This window comes from Schistocerca cancellata, chromosome 4 (genome assembly GCF_023864275.1).
Source record: "Schistocerca cancellata isolate TAMUIC-IGC-003103 chromosome 4, iqSchCanc2.1, whole genome shotgun sequence".
Lineage (NCBI taxonomy): Eukaryota > Metazoa > Arthropoda > Insecta > Orthoptera > Acrididae > Schistocerca > Schistocerca cancellata.
Genome location: NC_064629.1, coordinates 641,761,925 through 641,781,640, shown reverse-complemented (window position 1 = coordinate 641,781,640; position 19,716 = coordinate 641,761,925). Strand labels below are relative to the sequence as shown.

The 19,716-nt window shown below is 41.4% G+C and overlaps 1 protein-coding gene across 5 annotated transcripts in view; it reads left to right on the top strand.

The window, feature by feature from the left end:
- LOC126183263 (rho GTPase-activating protein 190) overlaps nucleotides 1-19,716 on the top strand; it is a 308,492-nt gene that overhangs the window by 19,736 nt on the left and 269,040 nt on the right. For 4 of the 5 annotated variants that reach the window (XM_049925086.1, XM_049925085.1, XM_049925083.1 and 1 more), the window contains exon 2: nucleotides 6,258-6,466. In XM_049925086.1, the coding sequence (XP_049781043.1) occupies nucleotides 6,296-6,466 (171 nt within the window). In that variant the 5' untranslated portion in view covers nucleotides 6,258-6,295. The remainder of the gene's footprint in view (nucleotides 1-6,257; nucleotides 6,467-19,716) is intronic. The other variant, XM_049925082.1, reaches the window with a different exon arrangement.

Genomic DNA, 19,716 nt, shown 5'->3' with positions numbered 1-19,716 from the left:
CTGTTGTGTAACGCATACCTTGGAGAGATTATTGCGAAAGGCTTAGATGGGAAAAGAGGAAAATGTGGAAAGAGAATTGAATGTATAGGATTTGCTGATGACATGTTATTAGTGGCAGAAAGTTAGCAGACAGTGAATAACATGTTGAAAGATCTGAATGAAGCTTGTGTGGAATATGGGATGCAAATAAACACAGCAAAAACAAAGAGTGTGGTCATCAGCACAAGGCACACTGTCCAATATTAAAATAGGACAGTCTACCATTAGCCAAGTAAGTGCATTTAAATATCTTGGATGCACAATAACAAGACTTGAGATGTCACCAGGAGGTGAAAACTTGAATTGTCATAGTGAAGGAAGCATTCAACAGAAAGAGGAGACTCTTATGTGGCAAATTATATAAAGGTCTAAGGAAAAGGCTTGGCAAATGTTTTGTCTGGAAACATGGATGCTGAGACGAGAGAATGAGAAAAGGTTAGAAGCATTTGACATGGAGGAGAATGGAGAGAATAAGCTGGATGGAAAGAGTGAGTAATGAAAGAGTATTGGAAAGGGTTGGTGAGAGAAGATGTCTGCTGAAGGTTGTAAGAGAAAGGAAAAAGAACTCGTTGGGACATTCTTTGAGAAGGGAGTGCTTGCTAGCAGATACTTTGGAAGGATTGGGTTGTGGGAGAAGATTGAGAGAAAGAAGGAGATACAAGATGATAGACCTATGAAAGAAAATGTGAAACTTTGTGGCAGATGAAAACTGTGTGCTGGAGCAAGACTTGAACTCTGAACCTTTGCCTTTCATGGGCAAGTGCTCTACTGACTGAGCTACCAAAGCACGACTCATGACCTGCCCTCACAGCTTCAGTTCCGCCCGTACCTCGTCTCCTACCTTCCAAACCTCACAGAAGTGCACACTCCGCTGCAGAGTGAGAATTTCATTCTGGAAAAAATATCTGCCCACAGACCAGTTGCAATGTCAGAAATTTATTTTCTGGGTATATTCTAACCTCTGACTTCTCCTCCATTCCTCCACAACCAAATTATTGATAATACAAGCCCACCCAGCTCCCTGCAATGTGAATTTTTCTCTGACTTTCTAATGAGGTCCTTTTTCAGAGCCTATACCATGGCAGACACACCACTGCAGTGCTCAAAATTTCCCTGAGCAAATCTTGCTGCCCATCTTTGTACACCTTTTGTGTCTGAAATCAGATATTATTGGTATGGGTCCCTATAAGACAGCAATGCCCCATATGTGGCCTCACCTCTTGCTTTATGTTTCTCATAACTTGGAAAGTGGCCGTTTGCCGTGCAAACTGCCCCTCTCACATGAAGACCCCAGTGCAACTTGGTATCAAATGTAACTCACAAATACTTAAAATAGTCAACACAGGTAGTATATCTGTGCCTGCCTTACCTCAATTTTTTTTTTTTTTTTTAGCAGAAATTGACCGATTGGCTCTTGCTTTATATATATATATATAATTCTTGTACAACTTAAACAATTTAAGCAGCACATGCCCGGTATGTGCTCAGGAGCCAGGATTTAATCAACAATCATCATCATAGTTCAGCCAGTTTACATGAAACATTTATAGATTATTTATGCAAACCTTCCTCATGAATCATACTGTCTATTAGTGCAAACCATATAAAAATCCCTACAGTACCTCCTGACATTAGCCTTTATGTACGGACAGAAAACCGTGTCAGGGGACTTCAGTTTATAATATGTAGCAATAAATAATAGGGGTCCTAGAACACTTCTCTGTGGCACGTATGACAACAGTACCCCTACTTTCTTTGGGACATCTTTTCCTATCCTTACCCACTGTGTTATGCCCTGCAGACATACCTTTACTAAAGTTATTAATGTGTTTTTTACTCAGCAGTGTCCATTATATTTGCAGTAAGAGCCCATGATGGGCTCTATCGAAAGCATGTGATAGGTGTACATAGATGCATTCTAGTTTTCCCCCCCTCCCCTTCCACACACACACACACACACACACACACACACACACACACACACACCCTATCCCTCAATTTTACTGTGTGATCAGAATGGGTGGCTCATCCAGTTGTTTTTGTGAGTCACTTGGCAATCATATTAATCTGACATATTGTACATAATTCTTTTCCCTGTTTCTTATCATCCTGTTTGGATATCTTTAGTACTTAGATAATGATCAACTTCTGACGTGACCTGTGCTGGATTGTGAATACGTGAACCAATGTGAATGAAAGAGGAAGAGGGGGTGTGACAGTTTATTAAAAAATTGTAATGATTTTTGAAACATTTAATTTTAAACAAGTTTTTCGTAAATCATTTTTGTTTTTTCACTGTGCATCAGAAAAAAAGAAAGGGGGGAAGTGATACTATCCATGACTGTAGAGTTTCTTAACCCTTTGAGGTTAAAATGGTGGTTTCAGGGAGAAACCCCTATCACTCAAAGAGTTAACTGAAAAAGAATGGATCGGTAGGAATAAGCAAGACTTGGATGCCTGTAAAACAGTTAGGAAACTATACCATACTGTTACAAATGTAAAAAAGGGGAGACTGAATAATGTAACCCCCAAATCCTCCAAAAATAAATGAAAAATATACCTGTTCAAAAATGCAGATAAAAATTCACTTGATGCCTTCCTCAGAGACAATCTCCACTCTTTCCAAATTAACAATGTACCGGTAAGTGTAAAACAGATTTGGCTTGAATTCAGAGAAATAGTGTCAACAGCAATTGAGAGATTTATACCAAATAAATTAACAAACGAGCTGATCCCCCTTGGTACAGGAAATGGGTCAGAACACTGCTGCAGAAACAAGGAAAAAAGCATACCAAATTTAAACGAACGCTGAATCTCCAAGATTGCCGATTTTTTGTGGAACCTTATAATTTAGTGCAGACATCAATGTGAGATACTTATAATAATAGTTTCCACAATGAAACTTTATCTTGAAACTTGGCAGGAAATCCAGAGAGATTGGTTGTATGTAAAGTATGCTAGCGGCAAGACACAGCCAATGCCTTCTCTGCACAATAACAACGAAAATACTATCGATGACAGTGCTGTGAAAGCAGAGTTACTGGACACAGCCTTTCGAAATTCCTTCATGAAAGAAGACACAGTAAATATTCCAGATTTCAAATCAAGAACAGCTGCCAACATGAGTAACTTAGAAGTAGATATCCTCTGAGTAGTGAAGGAACTTATGTCACTTAACAAAAGCAAGTCTTCTGGTCCAGACTGTGTACCAATTATATTCCTTTCAGAGTATGCTGCTGCAAAAGCTCCATACTTAACAACCATACACAACCGCTCACTGGACGAAAGATCTGTACCCAAAGACTGTGTAGCTGCACAGGCCACACAAATATTCAAGAAAGGTAGTAGGAGTAATCCACATAATTACAGGCCCATATCCTTAACGTCGATATGCAACAGGAGTTCGAAACATATATTGTATTCAAACATCATGAACTACCTCAAAGAGAACAGTCTTTTTGACACACAGTCAACATGGATTTGGAAATCATCGTTCCTGTGAAACACAACTAGTTCTTAGTAACTGACGGAAGGTCATCAAGTAAAACAGAAGTGATTCTGGCATTCCCCAAGGTAATGTTACAGGCCCTCTGATTTTCCTTACCTACGTAAACTATTTAGGAGACAATCTTAGCAGCCATCTTATGGTTATTTGCTGATGGTGCTGTCGTTTATTGTCTAGTAAAGTCATCAGAAGATCAAACAAATTGCAAAACAATTTAGAAAAGATATGTGAATGGTGCAAAAATTGGCAAACGACCCTAAATAATGAGAAGTGTGAGCTCATTCACGTGAGTGCTGAAAGGAATTTGTTAAACTTTGGTTACATAATAAATCAGTCTAATGCAAAGGCCATAAATTCAACTAAATACCTAGGAATTACGATTGTGAACAATTTAAATAGGAAAGAACACACAGAAAATGTTGTGGGGATGGCAAACCAAAGACTGTGTTTTATTGGCACCTGCAGGGTAAGCAGGAGGGCTTCTGTGATAGCTTAGTGGTAGACCACTTGCCCGCAGAAGGCAAAGGTCCCAAGTTCGAGTCTTGGTCCAGCACACAGTTTTAATTTACCAGGAAGTTTCATAGGGAGAAATGATCATCATAATAAAATAAGGGAAATCAGAGCTCGCACGAAGAGATACAGGTGTTCGTTTTTTCCGCACACTGTTCGAGAGTGGAATAATACAGAACTATTGTGAAGGTGGTTTGATAAATCCTGTGCCAGGTACTTAAGTGTAATTTGCAAAGTATCCATGTAGATGTAGATGTAGGTGGTGCAGCTGTTAAAACACTGGACGCACATTTGGAAGGATGGCCCTTCAGATGTAGGGACTCACAGAAAACCTGAAGGCAAATGCTGAGATGATTCCTTTAAAAAAAGACTAGACCAGTTTCCTTCCACAATCTGAGTTTGTGATCTGTTTATAAGGACTGCTTTGTTAACTGGATGGTGAACCTTTAACTAGATTCCTTTATTTAGTTTGAAAATCATTCTGGTAAGAATAAATAACTGAATGGCTCTGTATGAGCCCAAATTTCTGTAATTTGACTGCCATGGACATTACACAACACACAGGTGGATGGTTGTAATATATTTTTACCTTTTCTCAGAAATGGCTTTTGGAATTTTAGGAGTAATCTTTTCTTTTATCCATAGTTTATTTATCGTGCTCCACTCTGAAATATCTTGAGCATATTGGTGATATTGTGTGATATTCTTGGCCTAATTAAACAAATCCATAAAGAATCGAGCCATTAGACTCTACACTGGACTCGCATTCGGAAGGACGATGGTTCAATCCCACATCCGGCCATCCTGATTTAGGTTTTCCGTGATTTGCCTAAATCGCTCCAGGCAAATGTCGGGATGGTTCCTTTGAAAGGCCATGGCCAACTTTATTCCCTGTCCTTCCCTAATCCGATGAGACCGATGACCTCACTGTTTGGTCTCTTCCCCCAAACAACCCCCCAACATTAGACTCTTATTCCAGATGAAGTGCTCAAATCTGCATCTGGTCTCTGACATTGTATGTGTTCATTAGTATTTACAAACTATTTCAATTGAGTGCCTTCAAAAGCCATGACTGATTTAGTTGATTTACATCCCATCTTTGTCTATTTGTACACAATATTGATGGATTGGTGTACGCTAACCATTCTTCCTTAAAAAAGCGACTCCCTCCCCCTCTCCCTCCCTCCCCCTCTCCCCATCTCCATCCCCCCATCCATCCCCCCTCTCTCCATCCCCCCTTCATGCCCCCCTCTCTCCATCCCGCCTCTCTCCATCCCCCCCTCCATGCCCCCTCCACCCCCCACCCCCTATTGCTCTCTTCTGTTAATCTTAGTCAAACAACCATTACCAGGAATGGACTGAACGAGAGTTTTGTAAGCAGATTGGTTTCAGATGTCATTGTGTAAATAGTCTTTGAGTGAATGTTTTGCAGTTAATTTATTAGCTGTGGCTAATATATTAGGTCATATTTGCTAGGAAGTTGTTGGGTAACTTGTATATCAAGTCTCATTTTCTGTAACCACTTGTTCTGTTTACAAAGTGATAATGTGGATCTTCAGAAAATGCTTTCTACCCTATGCCATCCATGCAGTGTTAAAACATGGAACTAACAGTTTTCTCTGTTTCTCAGTTCCAATTGTGTTACCACTTTCAGTGTTTAAATTTAAACACTAGTTGACTGTTACATACACTTACTTTTTCTTTGCTCTAATTCAAGATGCTCCACTTCATTTATATGAATTTATTGTTAACTATTTGCATGTTCTGTGGATCGTAATTGCAATCGCTCACCCTAATGTGGGACTTTTCAGTTAGTTGATGAATGTAATACACTTTCTCAGTGAAAAATATCCCAACATGCTGATGATTTACGTAATTGCCTTTTACAGTAATTATAAGATACATTTAGTTATTTTTATGTTTTTTCTTAACTTTATCTGTAATACAATATATCTGTCTTACTTCCACACATGCCAACCACCTCTTCCGACCCCCCTCCCCCCCTCGCTACAGCTGCCCTTCCCATCCCCCTCCCCCCTCCTCCACACACAACATTGTATTATTAAACATGTTGTAGGAGGAGTTGTTGAGCAGATATTTCAGTTTGAGCATGAGTTTGAAATTAGTTTTATTATGTCTGTAAAATAATTTTTCCATGTATTTCTATGAAAAAACATAAAGTACGAATTTTTGTATTTTTCAGTTCAGACTGTAATTTATGCAATGGTCAGACACTGAAGCATGGCCAAGAAGACGGAGGCCATGCGTGGTTTTAATGTGTCTGTTGTGGGGTTGTCAGGCACAGAGAAGGATAAAGGACAAGCTGGAGTTGGCAAATCTTGCCTGTGCAATAGGTTCATGCGCTCACTTGCTGATGATTATAGTGTTGATCACATATCTGTTCTAAGCCAGGTATGTTATTCATACAGTAATTAAATTGAAATGTTGTGAATGTGATTTATCCATAGAATGTTGTGATCTGGAAGTAGGTCTTGCAAATAAGGTAACAGGAGCTTGTAATAAAATGAGATTTGTGGGACTCGTGCAGATAAATTAAATAAATGCTACTTATAATGTTTTGGTTATGTAATATGACATACTGATTTCATTTATAGCTATAACTCGGAAAGAAAAATGATATTATCATGAAGAAAATTATGTTAAAGTGCAATGATTTGTGTTGAAGAATTTTCAGCATTAATGTGATGGTGTTATTCCTTTTGCGTGGATGATTCTTGCTGTGATAACTGTTATCTCATTACGACATCCTTTTGAAAACATTTGTAAAATCCATCATTAAACTCAAGTGGAAGAACAAAAGATGTTTGATCAAACTCGGAATGTACTTTTGATGTCAGTAGTTTTCATTTGCTAAAGTATACTGAAGGAATGCTGTTGTTTCTTCACACTGTGTAACATTTTGTGATCATATCACATTTGGAAAGCACTGAGTGAGTGGTAGTATTACAGGACTTGCATATGGATAGTATTAATACTGAGGGTGGTCATGTGACAGTTTACAGTGGACAACAGTTCACTTATGAGAACGTAGTAAACCGTTGAAAACTTTTAATGGGAACAAGTATGGTAGCCAAAAGCAGGAATATGTGGAGTGTCTCGGTAGATGCAACTTCAGTAATAAGCTGCTGATTGCAATAGTTGTATATGTCTTGAAAATAACTGTGTTCACAGTAGTCATGAACAAAGTTGTTTTAAATGAACAGATGACATCATTTAGCCATTGAATAGGGCCTCAGAAGCACTTCATTTGAATGTCACAGTGGGGAGAATCCCACGTGTAATTTGTAGGCAAAGAAATCATGATATATATATATATATATATATATATATATATATATATATATATATATATATATATATATATAAAATTCCTCTTAAGTCTAGTGTAAACTTGTGCAATTGTACTCTACAAGCAATCATTGGATTGGGTTTATGATTCAGGGTAGTTTATCTGAATTGGAGGTCATTGTTGAGGCCAGAGGCGGCACTATGCAGTATTAACCTGGTGTCTGCTGTGAGTGGTTTTTTTTTTTTTTTTTTTTTTTTTTTTTTTTTTTTTTTTTTTTTGTCCTATATGCTTATGTTGGGTGCCATTTCAAATTTTCTGACCAGTTTCCCATTCATTACTAAAGTTGATTCTCCATTCTAAACTATGCATTTATTTCTACTAGACAAGAAATCCTCACTCCAGTTAAATGTCTGAACAGATAGTCCACAAACACATGTGTAAGTGATTAAATCGTAATGCATAACTGTGACTAAAATGTTTCTGAAAGTCAAAATGACATGGCATTTGCCTGAAGTGAAGTCTTAGAAAGTCATTTTACCTTTTACAGTCCTTGTTACTAAAACTTTTTTGCATTTTTTTTTTCTTTATCTGTTATACTTGTGAGCTAGCAAAGTACATCCCCTGTTCAAGAGTTTCTTGACTAAATTTTATGTTTATCTGTCCAGTATGTCTACTCGCTACACACACCGTTAGCTTAATTTTGTTTTTGTTTATATCTATGAGATGAGGGGCATTCATACAATTGATTCATACAGGTGGGGAAAAAATAAAGATAGAAATCTCAACTTTCCCGTATTTGTTAGTTCTTCTCTGCTAGGTATTCCTGCAAGTTTACACATTTTCCCTGCAATGTACAACCTGTCATATGCCATGGCCGCAGAAGCCCACAATGTCATTGTGGAAAAAGTTTTCTATTGCAGCAATCCCCTCTTAATCATGACAAGATATTCTCCAGACAATGGTTCCTTCTGTTACTAAGGGGACCACACCCTGCCTACCTAACCCACGTTAATTTAGGCAAGTATTTGACCCATTTCTGAAAAAAACTATTTGATGCAGGACCTTAATATTTTTACTCTATGTTTCATGATGCTAATAGAGTCAACTGTACTAAAATATACTTTATCTATTTTATAGTTTTTAAGAAATACTTTTTAAAATTTATTAACAAAAAATATTGAGTTTTTTCTGCAGAAAATATTTTTTTGTGAACTTCCTACTGGGGGAATATTAATGAATGTAACATCAGAGGTGGCTTTTATTTTACACAGTCTCTCTGAAAATTTCATTCATTTATCTATCATAGTTTCTGATATAATGGGACATATGTACTGAAAATTTTACTTTGTGGGAGATTGACTTTAAAGAAAAAAAAACTTTTGAAATTTGTTACTTACAGTTAATTAAAACTGTTCTGCTGCATATGATGGCCCTTCTTTGGCCTCTAGCAGGTCTTCCAGCTTCTTTTTCACCTTCCTGGATGTTTGTCTAGCTTTCTTGACCATATTATATGCTAGCTTTTTTGATCATATTAGATGCAGACCTGTCTGCATTGGCTGTCCTCATTTTATCGCAATGTTGCAGCCCAATGTTCATATTTTCACCAGGATTAATTCCCAGCTTTTTCAGTACCCAACACTTTCCAATATTATCACAATTGAATGTAATAACAGTGTCATGAACTCCTAGTTTCATTGTATGCTTGCCTACAAATACAGTTTTAGGGAGGCGGTTCCAAATTGTGCTGTTGAAACATTCATTTGGGTTCTGTGTCTGCCCATGCAGACATTTCCTTAGAAGGTCAGCATGAGACAAGTCTCTGAAAATAGGTTTAATTGCTATAATAACAGCAGCAGGAAGAGAATGCTGCTGCGAATAAGATTCTCCAGTTGCCTGAGCCTTATTGTATTTGCTCCACGAATTTTCTCCTGATGGACACAATCCATGACATGGTTTATCATCAGTAGAGGACTTATGGAAGAATATGGCCCAAACTTCTCTTTTCATTGCCTCCAGATTTTCTTTATTTCTCCTAATTGCCTGCCCATAATATATCTGCAAGTTTTCTATTTCTGTTTTAGTTAACCGACCTTGTCCGGTCAACAGTTTTCTACCTTCTAATTTTTTTCCTCTCATATCAGCAGTTAGTTTTCTCAGCCTTGTTCCCAAACGTTTTTGAACATGGCCTACATATTCTATTTTGCTAATAATGGCATCTCCGTATGGCTTATAGAGTTCACCACATTGTTTTATACCTTACTGTCACCATCGCCCAAATATTTGGTGTACCGTACGCCTCTTGTTTCTACAGACCGATGAAATATTTGTACTCCATGAACTTCCATACCACCACTTGTTCCTCTAAAATTGGCCACACAGTTGTGTTCTTTAAGTTCATTGACTATTTAGACATTATCTCCACATCTAACACTTTACCGGTGTCTACACTTGTTGCAGTCACTACTCCATTCAGAGAAGTATGTCCTCCTTTCTGCCAACTTCCATCAAGTGCAACTGCAATACCCGAACATCTGTCATTTTCTTCCACTGCTTCCCTAGCAGCCAGTTTCATGCTTTCCTCACTGACCTCACATACAACTTTCTCTAATATTGTAGTCAGTTTTTCAAATTTATTTGGTGGTTGATGTAAGTTCATCACTGAACAAAATGTTCTCCCTGCAGCCATGCCCTTGCCAGTGGATCGTAATGCATAAACTAATCTAGTATTGATTTCATAAGGGCCACTTGCATCTGGTTTTGAAGAACTCATAAATGAAATCACAGCTGAGCATTTAATGCAAATTAAATCCAAAGAAATTGCTAGGCCTTTTCTCCCACTGGCACTCTCACAAATTTTCACACTCTGTGACTCACCACACTGTCTACATTGTACAAATTTAGAAATCGCATCTGATAATATTATCAAATTTATAATGATGTTACTGCACCCCTTGTCACTTACAGTAAATTCATTGTAACTCCCATGAAGTGGTGAGAGCTTCTTTGATGGTGCACTTGTTGAAGAATTACAATTAGAAACATCGTTGCCAGGTGACATAACCTCTTGTACAGAAAGCTTTCTAAAGTTGATTCCTCTAAATTGTCGTTTCTTGAAAATGCCTTTACGTTTCGTCATCTTCAATAAACACAACAAAACACACGTAAACAAGTACTGCGAACGTAAGTATAACAACTACTCGCAATTACACTTGAACAAAACTAACCGCGTGTTTGAAAGCGTGTTGTTTACAAACAGCAGAAACAAAAGGATACCGACCGTTGCATTCCAAGGATAGTCAACACACTCGGGAGTAAAAAAAAAAAAAAAATCCCTAACGTGCAATGTAGGGGATATAAAGATCTAAAATATATATTCAGAAAAATGCACGTGGCACATAAACACAGGTGGTCGGAAAATGCTCTTTACATGCTCGAAAAAAAAAATTTTTCAGCAAAATCCTTTTCAGGGTACTTAAATAAAACCTTAATCTATCGAAATATGATGAAAACCGAAAATCGATTTTTTTCAACCTGGTCCCCTTAAAAGAGGAAGTAATCGCTGGGCCCCAGATCCAGAAAATGTGGAAATTAATGTTATCATTTTGTATATTAGGAGTCAACAAAGAACCTACAACTCCTTGAGCAGTGTCAGTAGGAGCCACATATCTTTTACTATCATTTCTTACCTCTTCTGCTTGATCTCGGGCCCCAGATTGCTCAGAAGAATTTGGTAGTGACGCAATATTGGTCTGTCCTTTTCTTGCATAGTCTCTGAGGATGATTGCTCAAAAACTGCAAAGGACAGTCAGAAATACATTCCTTGAAAATTACTGCATCTTGCCTTCTTTGGTGGAATGGGTTCTGTGTTTCCATTGTTTACTCCTTTCTTTCATTTCGGTATGGTAATAATGAATCCAACACATGTCAGTTGTGATCAGATGGCTGAAAAACCCATCACTCTTGTTCTTGCACGTTCTCAACATTCTTGCCCCAGGTGTCATTTGCTGCTTGCTTTGAATCAATGTCAACAAACAAGGGACCCCTGAGGATGCCAATTTTGTCATGTGCAGTGCATCATGCAGTATTTTGTGCATTGATCCTGTGCTAATACCAGTCTCTCTGCCAGTTGATCGGTAATGCATCTATCAGACAATACCAAAGCTTGCAGTGGTTGGAGATTCCTCCATCAGAGACGGTCTGGCATTTCGTGGTCGAGTTTTTCAGATCTGTTTCACCACACTGAAACAACATTTCCCTCTTTTCCAAAGGTGCCACCGAGCGGGGTGGCGCAGTGGTTAGCACACTGGACTCGCATTCGGGAGGACCACGGTTCAATCCCGTCTCCGGCCATCCTGATTTAGGTTTTCCGTGATTTCCCTAAATCCTTTCAGGCAAATGCCGGGATGGTTCCTTTGAAAGGGCACAGCCGATTTCCTTCCCCGTCCTTCCCTAACCTGAGCTTGCGCTTCGTCTCTAATGACCTCATTGTTGATGGGACATTAAACATTAATCTCCTCCTCCTCCTCCTCCTCCTCCTCCGAAGGTGCTAGCGCACACACACACACACACACACACACACACTACTCACTACAAAACCATGCATCTCAGGAAGAATTCTACAAACAACAGAAAAACAAACTACACTTCCAATGCATATGTGCACATTCAAATACCCACTCTGTTTTTTGTCAAAGGTATTAACTTCTTGAAGTATCCTCGTAATCATCAGCAAGCACATTTCTGTTTCATTAAACACCTATCCAAATTCCCATTCACTTTTTGTGACCACTGCTGTGTAACCAGCGAGCTTTGTTATGATGTTTCCTCTCTTTGACAAACAACTCCCACATTGAAATAGGCCTTCAGTTCCTCATTATTCTTTCAATAAATTAAACATCTGTGGTGACAAAGAGTACTGCAGTCTGTTTCACTTACAGTGAATGGATTACCCTTCTATCCCTGTAGCTTGTACCACAATGCCTAAGAACCGAAAAGATTTCATTCCATATTATTAATGGCCTTCTCCAAATCAATGGATGCAATATAAGATCCATTTCTCCTCCAAATCTTTCTGCTTTTATTGGTTGCAATGCTCAGATTGCTTCTCACGTGCCCCTCCTTCTCTTCATATCTACCTGACCCTCTGTTTCTATCCTGCTCTGCATAGGTAGGAACATAGTTTATCATTACTTGGGTTGATAATAACGAAGAGACCAGCAGAATGAAACAGGCGATTCTTGTGGTGAAATGAAACAGGTGATTCTCGTGGTGACTGACAGTGGAGATTACGAGGTAAATTAATAACCAACACGAGTCTAGAGCATAGTCGAGTCATCTAAGCATTTACCACAATCCAGGGAATAGTCCAAATCACAAAACATTAATCTGGCAAGGTCACAATACTCTGCTGTCCAGTGATATGTACGTAAGACTTCAGTGCCTAGCAAGAGATTGGCATCAATTGCTGGGCAGTGGTATATCGGTAAACACTTGTCAGATGGTGGTGTCACCTCATGTAATTGCTGGGGCAGCTGCACCCTGCATGAGCAGGTAGTTGCAGCTGTCTTCTAGAGCTTGAGTCACCCTGTGTTCTCTCTGTCGATACTCAGGCTATGTGAGGAATCCCAATCACCCTCAGATACCAAATCCCTCCCCATTTTAATTGGAAAACAAGGTCGAAAGTGATTTGGCTGTTGCCGATTTCATTGAGGGAGGGGAAAATGGAATGTAGGAATGCCTGCCAAAGGCTCCCACAGTGTGTCTCTATCGTGGATGGCTGGGGTGGAGGGGGCACCGTCTGTGAGCATCCTCGCTGATCGCCGGAGTCTGAGTGCAGCACTGGCCAGCATGTGGGGCAGTGTGAACCAGAAGTCATGGAGATCAGACCAATGGATCGGCCTCTATGGTCACCACAAGTTGTTAATGCTCAGTGTCCACTGATGGCAAGGGAAGGGGGCAGCTGATTTGAGCCAAAAGTGGTGTGGGGGCAGGAAGGGGTTCAACCTCCATCGATTCCCAACACTGGTCATGATCGACTTCCTGCTGATGCCTAACATGAGGGCAGAGGTTGTAGTCGGTGGGGAGGGGGGGAGGGGGGGGGGCTGTATGTTACAGTTGCAGACAGCCAATTCCAGTGCCAGACCAGCTGCTCCTGGCCAACCTCAACCATCTGCCTCCCCCTGTTGCTGATGACACCACCTTGGGTCTACCTGGGGTTCTGGTCGAAAGTACAAGCCTAGACAGGGGCACCCACTCAGTAATATGGGCTCAGCTTCCAAATTGGACATGGGATGGAACGGAGTAGTGGTCAGGTGCTCAATGCCATTGCACTGACAAAAATCCTGAAATGCTGATGCAGTGAATGGAGTGCTGTTGTCAGAAACCGCAGTGGAAGAGCCCCCCTCCATCACAGATATAATGAAAGGGTGCGGATAGTAGCTTTAATAATACACTCCTGGAAATTGAAATAAGAACACCGTGAATTCATTGTCCCAGGAAGGGGAAACTTTATTGTCACATTCCTGGGGTCAGATACATCACATGATCACACTGACAGAACCACAGGCACATAGACACAGGCAACAGAGCATGCACAATGTCGGCACTAGTACAGTGTATATCCACCTTTCGCAGCAATGCAGGCTGCTATTCTCCCATGGAGACGATCGTAGAGATGCTGGATGTAGTCCTGTGGAACGGCTTGCCATGCCATTTCCACCTGGCGCCTCAGTTGGACCAGCATTTGTGCTGGACGTGCAGACCGCGTGAGACGACCCTTCATCCAGTCCCAAACATGCTCAATGGGGGACAGATCCGGAGATCTTCCTGGCCAGGGTAGTTGACTTACACCTTCTAGAGCACGTTGGGTGGCACGGGATACATGCGGACGTGCATTGTCCTGTTGGAACAGCAAGTTCCCTTGCCGGTCTAGGAATGGTAGAACGATGGGTTCGATGACGGTTTGGATGTACCGTGCCCTATTCAGTGTCCCCTCTACGATCACCAGTGGTGTACGGCCAGTGTAGGAGATCGCTCCCCACACCATGATGCCGGGTGTTGGCCCTGTGTGCCTCGGTCGTATGCAGTCCTGATTGTGGCGCTCACCTGCACGGCGCCAAACACGCATACGACCATCATTGGTACCAAGGCAGATGCGACTCTCATCGCTGAAGACGACACGTCTCCATTCGTCCCTCCATTCACGCCTGTCGCGACACCACTGGAGGCGGGCTGCACGATGTTGGGGCATGAGCGGAAGTTCGGCCTAACGGTGTGCGGGACCGTAGCCCAGCTTCATGGAGATGGTTGCGAATGGTCCTCGCCGATACCCCAGGAACAACAGTGTCCCTAATTTGCTGGGAAGTGGCGGTGCGGTCCCCTACAGCACTGCGTAGGATCCTACGGTCTTGGCGTGCATCCGTGCGTCGCTGCGGTCCGGTCCCAGGTCGACGGGCACGTGCACCTTCCGCCGACCACTGGCGACAACATTGATGTACTGTGGAGACCTCATGCCCCACGTGTTGAGCAATTCGGCGGTACGTCCACCCGGCCTCCCGCATGCCCACTATACGCCCTCGCTCAAAGTCCGTCAACTGCACATACGGTTCACGTCCACGCTGTCGCGGCATGCTACCAGTGTTAAAGACTGCGATGGAGCTCCGTATGCCACGGCAAACTGGCTGACACTGACGGCGGCGGTGCACAAATGCTGCGCAGCTAGCACCATTCGACGGCCAACACCGCGGTTCCTGGTGTGTCCGCTGTGCCGTGCGTGTGATCATTGCTTGTACAGCCCTCTCGCAGTGTCCGGAGCAAGTATGGTGGGTCTGACACACCGGTGTCAATGTGTTCTTTTTTCCATTTCCAGGAGTGTAGTTGTAGCCATGTGGGAAGTTAGAGAGGGCATTAACAACAAGCAAGCACATAACTCACCTGAATAGACCAGCGAAACCAACATGTACCCTTTGCCAGGTCTTGTCAGGAAATGGCCAAGGGTTGAAATGCTGCACTGGGGTGGACGGGTTGTGGGCACAGGAATGGCAGTTCCAGATAGTGCGTTCAGAGGTGACGTCAATCCCAGGCCAAAACATATGATGTTGCACTATTGTCTTCATTCTGCAAATTCCCCATTGTACAGAGTGGAGGAGCTGCAGCATGCAGGAGAAGAGTGTGGGATGAATTACCACACAGCATTCATCATCTGTAGCCAGCAAAGTGACCCCATCAGTGACATTAAGCCTGTGCTGTAAGGAAAAATAATTGCGCCATTCCAGGTAGGCATCATTAAGCAAATGCTCTGGCCACCCCCTCCATAAAGCAGGCAACACTTTGCGGAGGAGCAGATCACAGGCCCATTCTGCCACTACTTTATGTGCTGTTTTTGGGAATCTGCCAAGGGTGTGTTGCTGGTTTGAATCTAAGGCAAAACTCAGTGCCTCATGTGTATCAGATTTGGCATCTGGGCCACATGACAACCTGGAAAGCATGTCTGCATTTTAGTTCTGTGTTGTGAGGCGATAGTGGATCTCATAGGTATAGTTACTGATGAGCAGTGCTCACAACAATAAGATAAGAGGCTTGTGATTGGTGATGAGGCCAAAATTTGCACCAAAACTTCCGGACACTACTACGATAGCCAACCCCGCCTCCTCAATTTGCAAATAATTTCTATGTGCCACATTTAATACTTCGGATGCCAATTGAGTGGGCTGTTCTGTGTCGTCGGTGTATTTGTGAAACAGCGCAACACCCACACCACAGTCCGATGCATCCCATCCCTTGATGGAAGCAGTTAACAAGGGGCCAACCTAAGGCACTTTTTAAGTTGCATGGAAGGCTTGTGTCATGCCCCTGATCTCTCAGATTTAATACCCTTTTTATACAGTTGATTAAGCAGATGGGAAATGTTGGTTACATTTGGGATAAACCTGGCATAATTATTTGCTTTGCCAACAAATGGATGTAGTTCTGTGAGGTTCTTAGTAACCTGTAAGTGAACAGTTGCAGCAACATGATCCTGAATTGGGGTGAGCCCATCTTGGCTTATATATGATGCAAGTACTTGACACTCAACAAAAAGAAACTACATTTGTCGAGGTGACAAGGAAGACCATTGGCCTGGAGCCACTCAGACAACTCTATAGATTGTGCAGGTGCAGCTCCTGCATAGTCCCAGTAACTAGCGATCCGTTTAAATAAACAACACAGTTGGGGATACCTTGAATAATCAACACAGCTGGTAATACCCTGGATGAGTTGCTCAAAATATCTCTGAAATATGGCAGGAGTACTTGCAACCCTGAATGGCAACGTATTATAACAATAAATACCACATGGTGTATTAAGCACTAACAACTGTTTCATCTGATCATCTAAAGGAAATTGAAAGTAGACGTCAGTGAGATCTATCTTTGAAAAATATTGGCCCCCAACAAATTTAGCCAACTGTTTCTCCTGTTGAGGAAGTTAACACAAATCAACATTTGCTTGAGCTTCAACAATACACTTACAGTCACCACAATCCTTAAGGTATCTGAACCATGACCGTATATGTAGCCCATTGGCTAGATGATGCTAGTGACAGAGCACCCACATTTTCCAACCTATCTAGTTCTGCTTTAACTTGCTCGCACACAGGCTTGGGAGAAGCCCCACAGAACTTGGGCATTGCTGATTGCTTTAAGGAAATGTGGTCCTGAAACCTTGTTGCTCGACTTAATGTAGATCCAGACAGCTGCCTAACTTTTGCACACAACACAAGTTTCATGAATGGGATCACAGGTGAAACCAAATTTACCTGGTCCTAAGTTTGAAAACCAAACAGTGCAAAATCATCTAAACCAAAAATGTTAGTTGTTGTCCAAGAATTGACTTACTTAACTTGAATGATGATTTAACCACACAATGGAATCAACTGGCTGTTGTATGTCATCACTTTACTCTACGGAGACTGCAGTTGTGGCAAGCCAGTGCACCAGGATACGTCCTCATTAATCAGAGACACGACCATGCCTGTGTCCAACTGGGTATCCACTGCCATCCTATGAATGGCCAAAATTGTTGATGCATGCTGGCTAAGGCAGACAGTTGTGAGGTGCCCTGGTTAGCAGCATGTGAAACAGATTACATCACGGAAAGGGCAGAAGGGGCAGTGATGCCATTGATGCTGTGGCTACAAGCTGGACATGATTTGACGGCATGAACATTTTTGGGGTCTGTCAACAACGATGGGGAGGAAAACATTGACTGAGCCTGCACTCGCTTGGGGCTCTGCCGACAGTGAACAGAACACTTTTGTTTGTGCACAATTACCGATGGTGAGGGCAATGAATTGATAACTGCTGAACCCTGTGTCGCTAAACTGCCGGACAAACAGATGCTCAATAAATTGCATGACTACGCTGATTGGAAGGCATCAGTTGATCATGGAGCGCAATGGTAACTAAGACTACTAGCAGTATCGACACCCACTGAATTGCGAAACAGAGTTTGTGCTGATGCAGTTACTTCATGAGCTTAGGCAATTGTTAACATATCACTCAAGTAACATGATCCTAGCTACAGTGACGTGAGTGTAGTGGCCAGAACACTCATTCAGCAAACCACAAACTTCAGAAAAATTACTAGGATCAGAGTGTTGGCAGAATTTTTGCACCACTTCATACAGTTTACTTCTAGAAGACAGAAAGGTTGAACACTGACACCCAGGGTCAGTTATTTGACTGGCCCTGCAGTGAAGAATAAAACAACGTAAATAGACCCTAGTAACTCTCTTTCGCCTTATTGAAATAAAGTGAAGGGCAGAATGAAAGGTGAGTGCACTACAGCCGCCAACTGCTGTTGGTTTTGCAGAAGCTGTAACAGCTATGTCTGCTGCTGCTGCTGATGATGGTGAAGTTCTCATTGCCTGTTTAGCTGTTACTGTTCGCTCCAGTTGCTGCTGCTGTTGTTGCAGTTGCTGCTGCCACAACTTGAGAAAGGATCCAAGCCACACTGGGATAGTAGTGTGGTCAGAAACTTCTTGGCACCAATTTTCTATCCTATTCTGCATAGGTAGACACAGAGTTTGTTATTACTGGCACTGGTACTAATGAGGAGACTGGTGGAATGAAACGGCGATTCTGGAAGTGACAGACTGCGGGAATTATGTGGTGAACTAATAACCAACCCAAGTGTGAAGCATAGTCAAGCTGTCCAAGCTTGTACCACAATCTAGGGAAATGTCCAAATCACAAAGCATTAATCAGGCAAGGTCAAAACACTCTGTTATCCAGGTGGTCATATGTAAGACTTCAGTGACTTTTAAGAGGCTGGCCACAATTGCCGGTCGGCAGTATATCGGTAAATGCAGAAGGCAGTGCCAGTTCGGATGCTTGTTGTGGCAGCTGTGAACCATGCGGATGCAAGCTGCAGCTGTCACCTGGAGCCTGAGTATCTCTGACATATTCTCTCTATCGATAATTGGGGTAGGTGGGGAATCCGAATCACCCATGGATATTAAACCTCTCATAGTCTGCTTTCAGTTTCCTCTTTCAGTCTTCAATAAAATATGCTTGTGAGTATTTTTGGCACATTTGGTACAAAGCTGATTGTATGATAATTTTCACTGTCTTCTTTTCTCCAGAAGCATAATAATTACATTCCTTTCAAAGTGTGATGAAAATCTCCAGTTTCGTAAAATTAATTCACTAGCATATGCGATATTTTCCACATGCTATTGGAGAGAGTAATGATAGAGAAATAGTCTGGAAGTGGTTCTGTGCACCCTCCGCCAAACATATAGTATGAACTGGATTGTAGATTCTCTGCTCTGCTTGTGCCTGTATGTGTTCCATTGATATTCCATCAATATGTGGACATTTCTTCCCTCTGAGTGTGTGCCAAGCTTTTTGAAATTCAAATATACAAATTGACTCTCTCCAATCGTATTTTATTCATGTATACAAATTGACCCTCTCCTATCATATTTTACAAGTATTTCAGGTTTTTCCTTAACAACTATAAAATTTCTACAAGTATTGTTTCTGTCATCTTGCCGTAGATGTATATTTAGGTTTTGTGCTACCATTACCCAGTTATCTTTCCTGTCTGTAAGCACTGTGCTCTCTGAAGTGGTTACTGATTGATCTCTGCAGAACATCTACATAACCTGGTTTCAATATTGTATCTATCTCATGACATCTTTTTTCCATACAGTTTTCTTTAGCTTTTCTATATTTATGGTTAATTTCATTTCTGAGTAATCTGTATTAGTGCTGTTCACTGTCAATATTTTTATATTTTCATTCTTTTCTTTTAAATTCCAGTATCTTGTCTGTTACCCATGGCTACCTCATTCCTGTCATTTTTAATT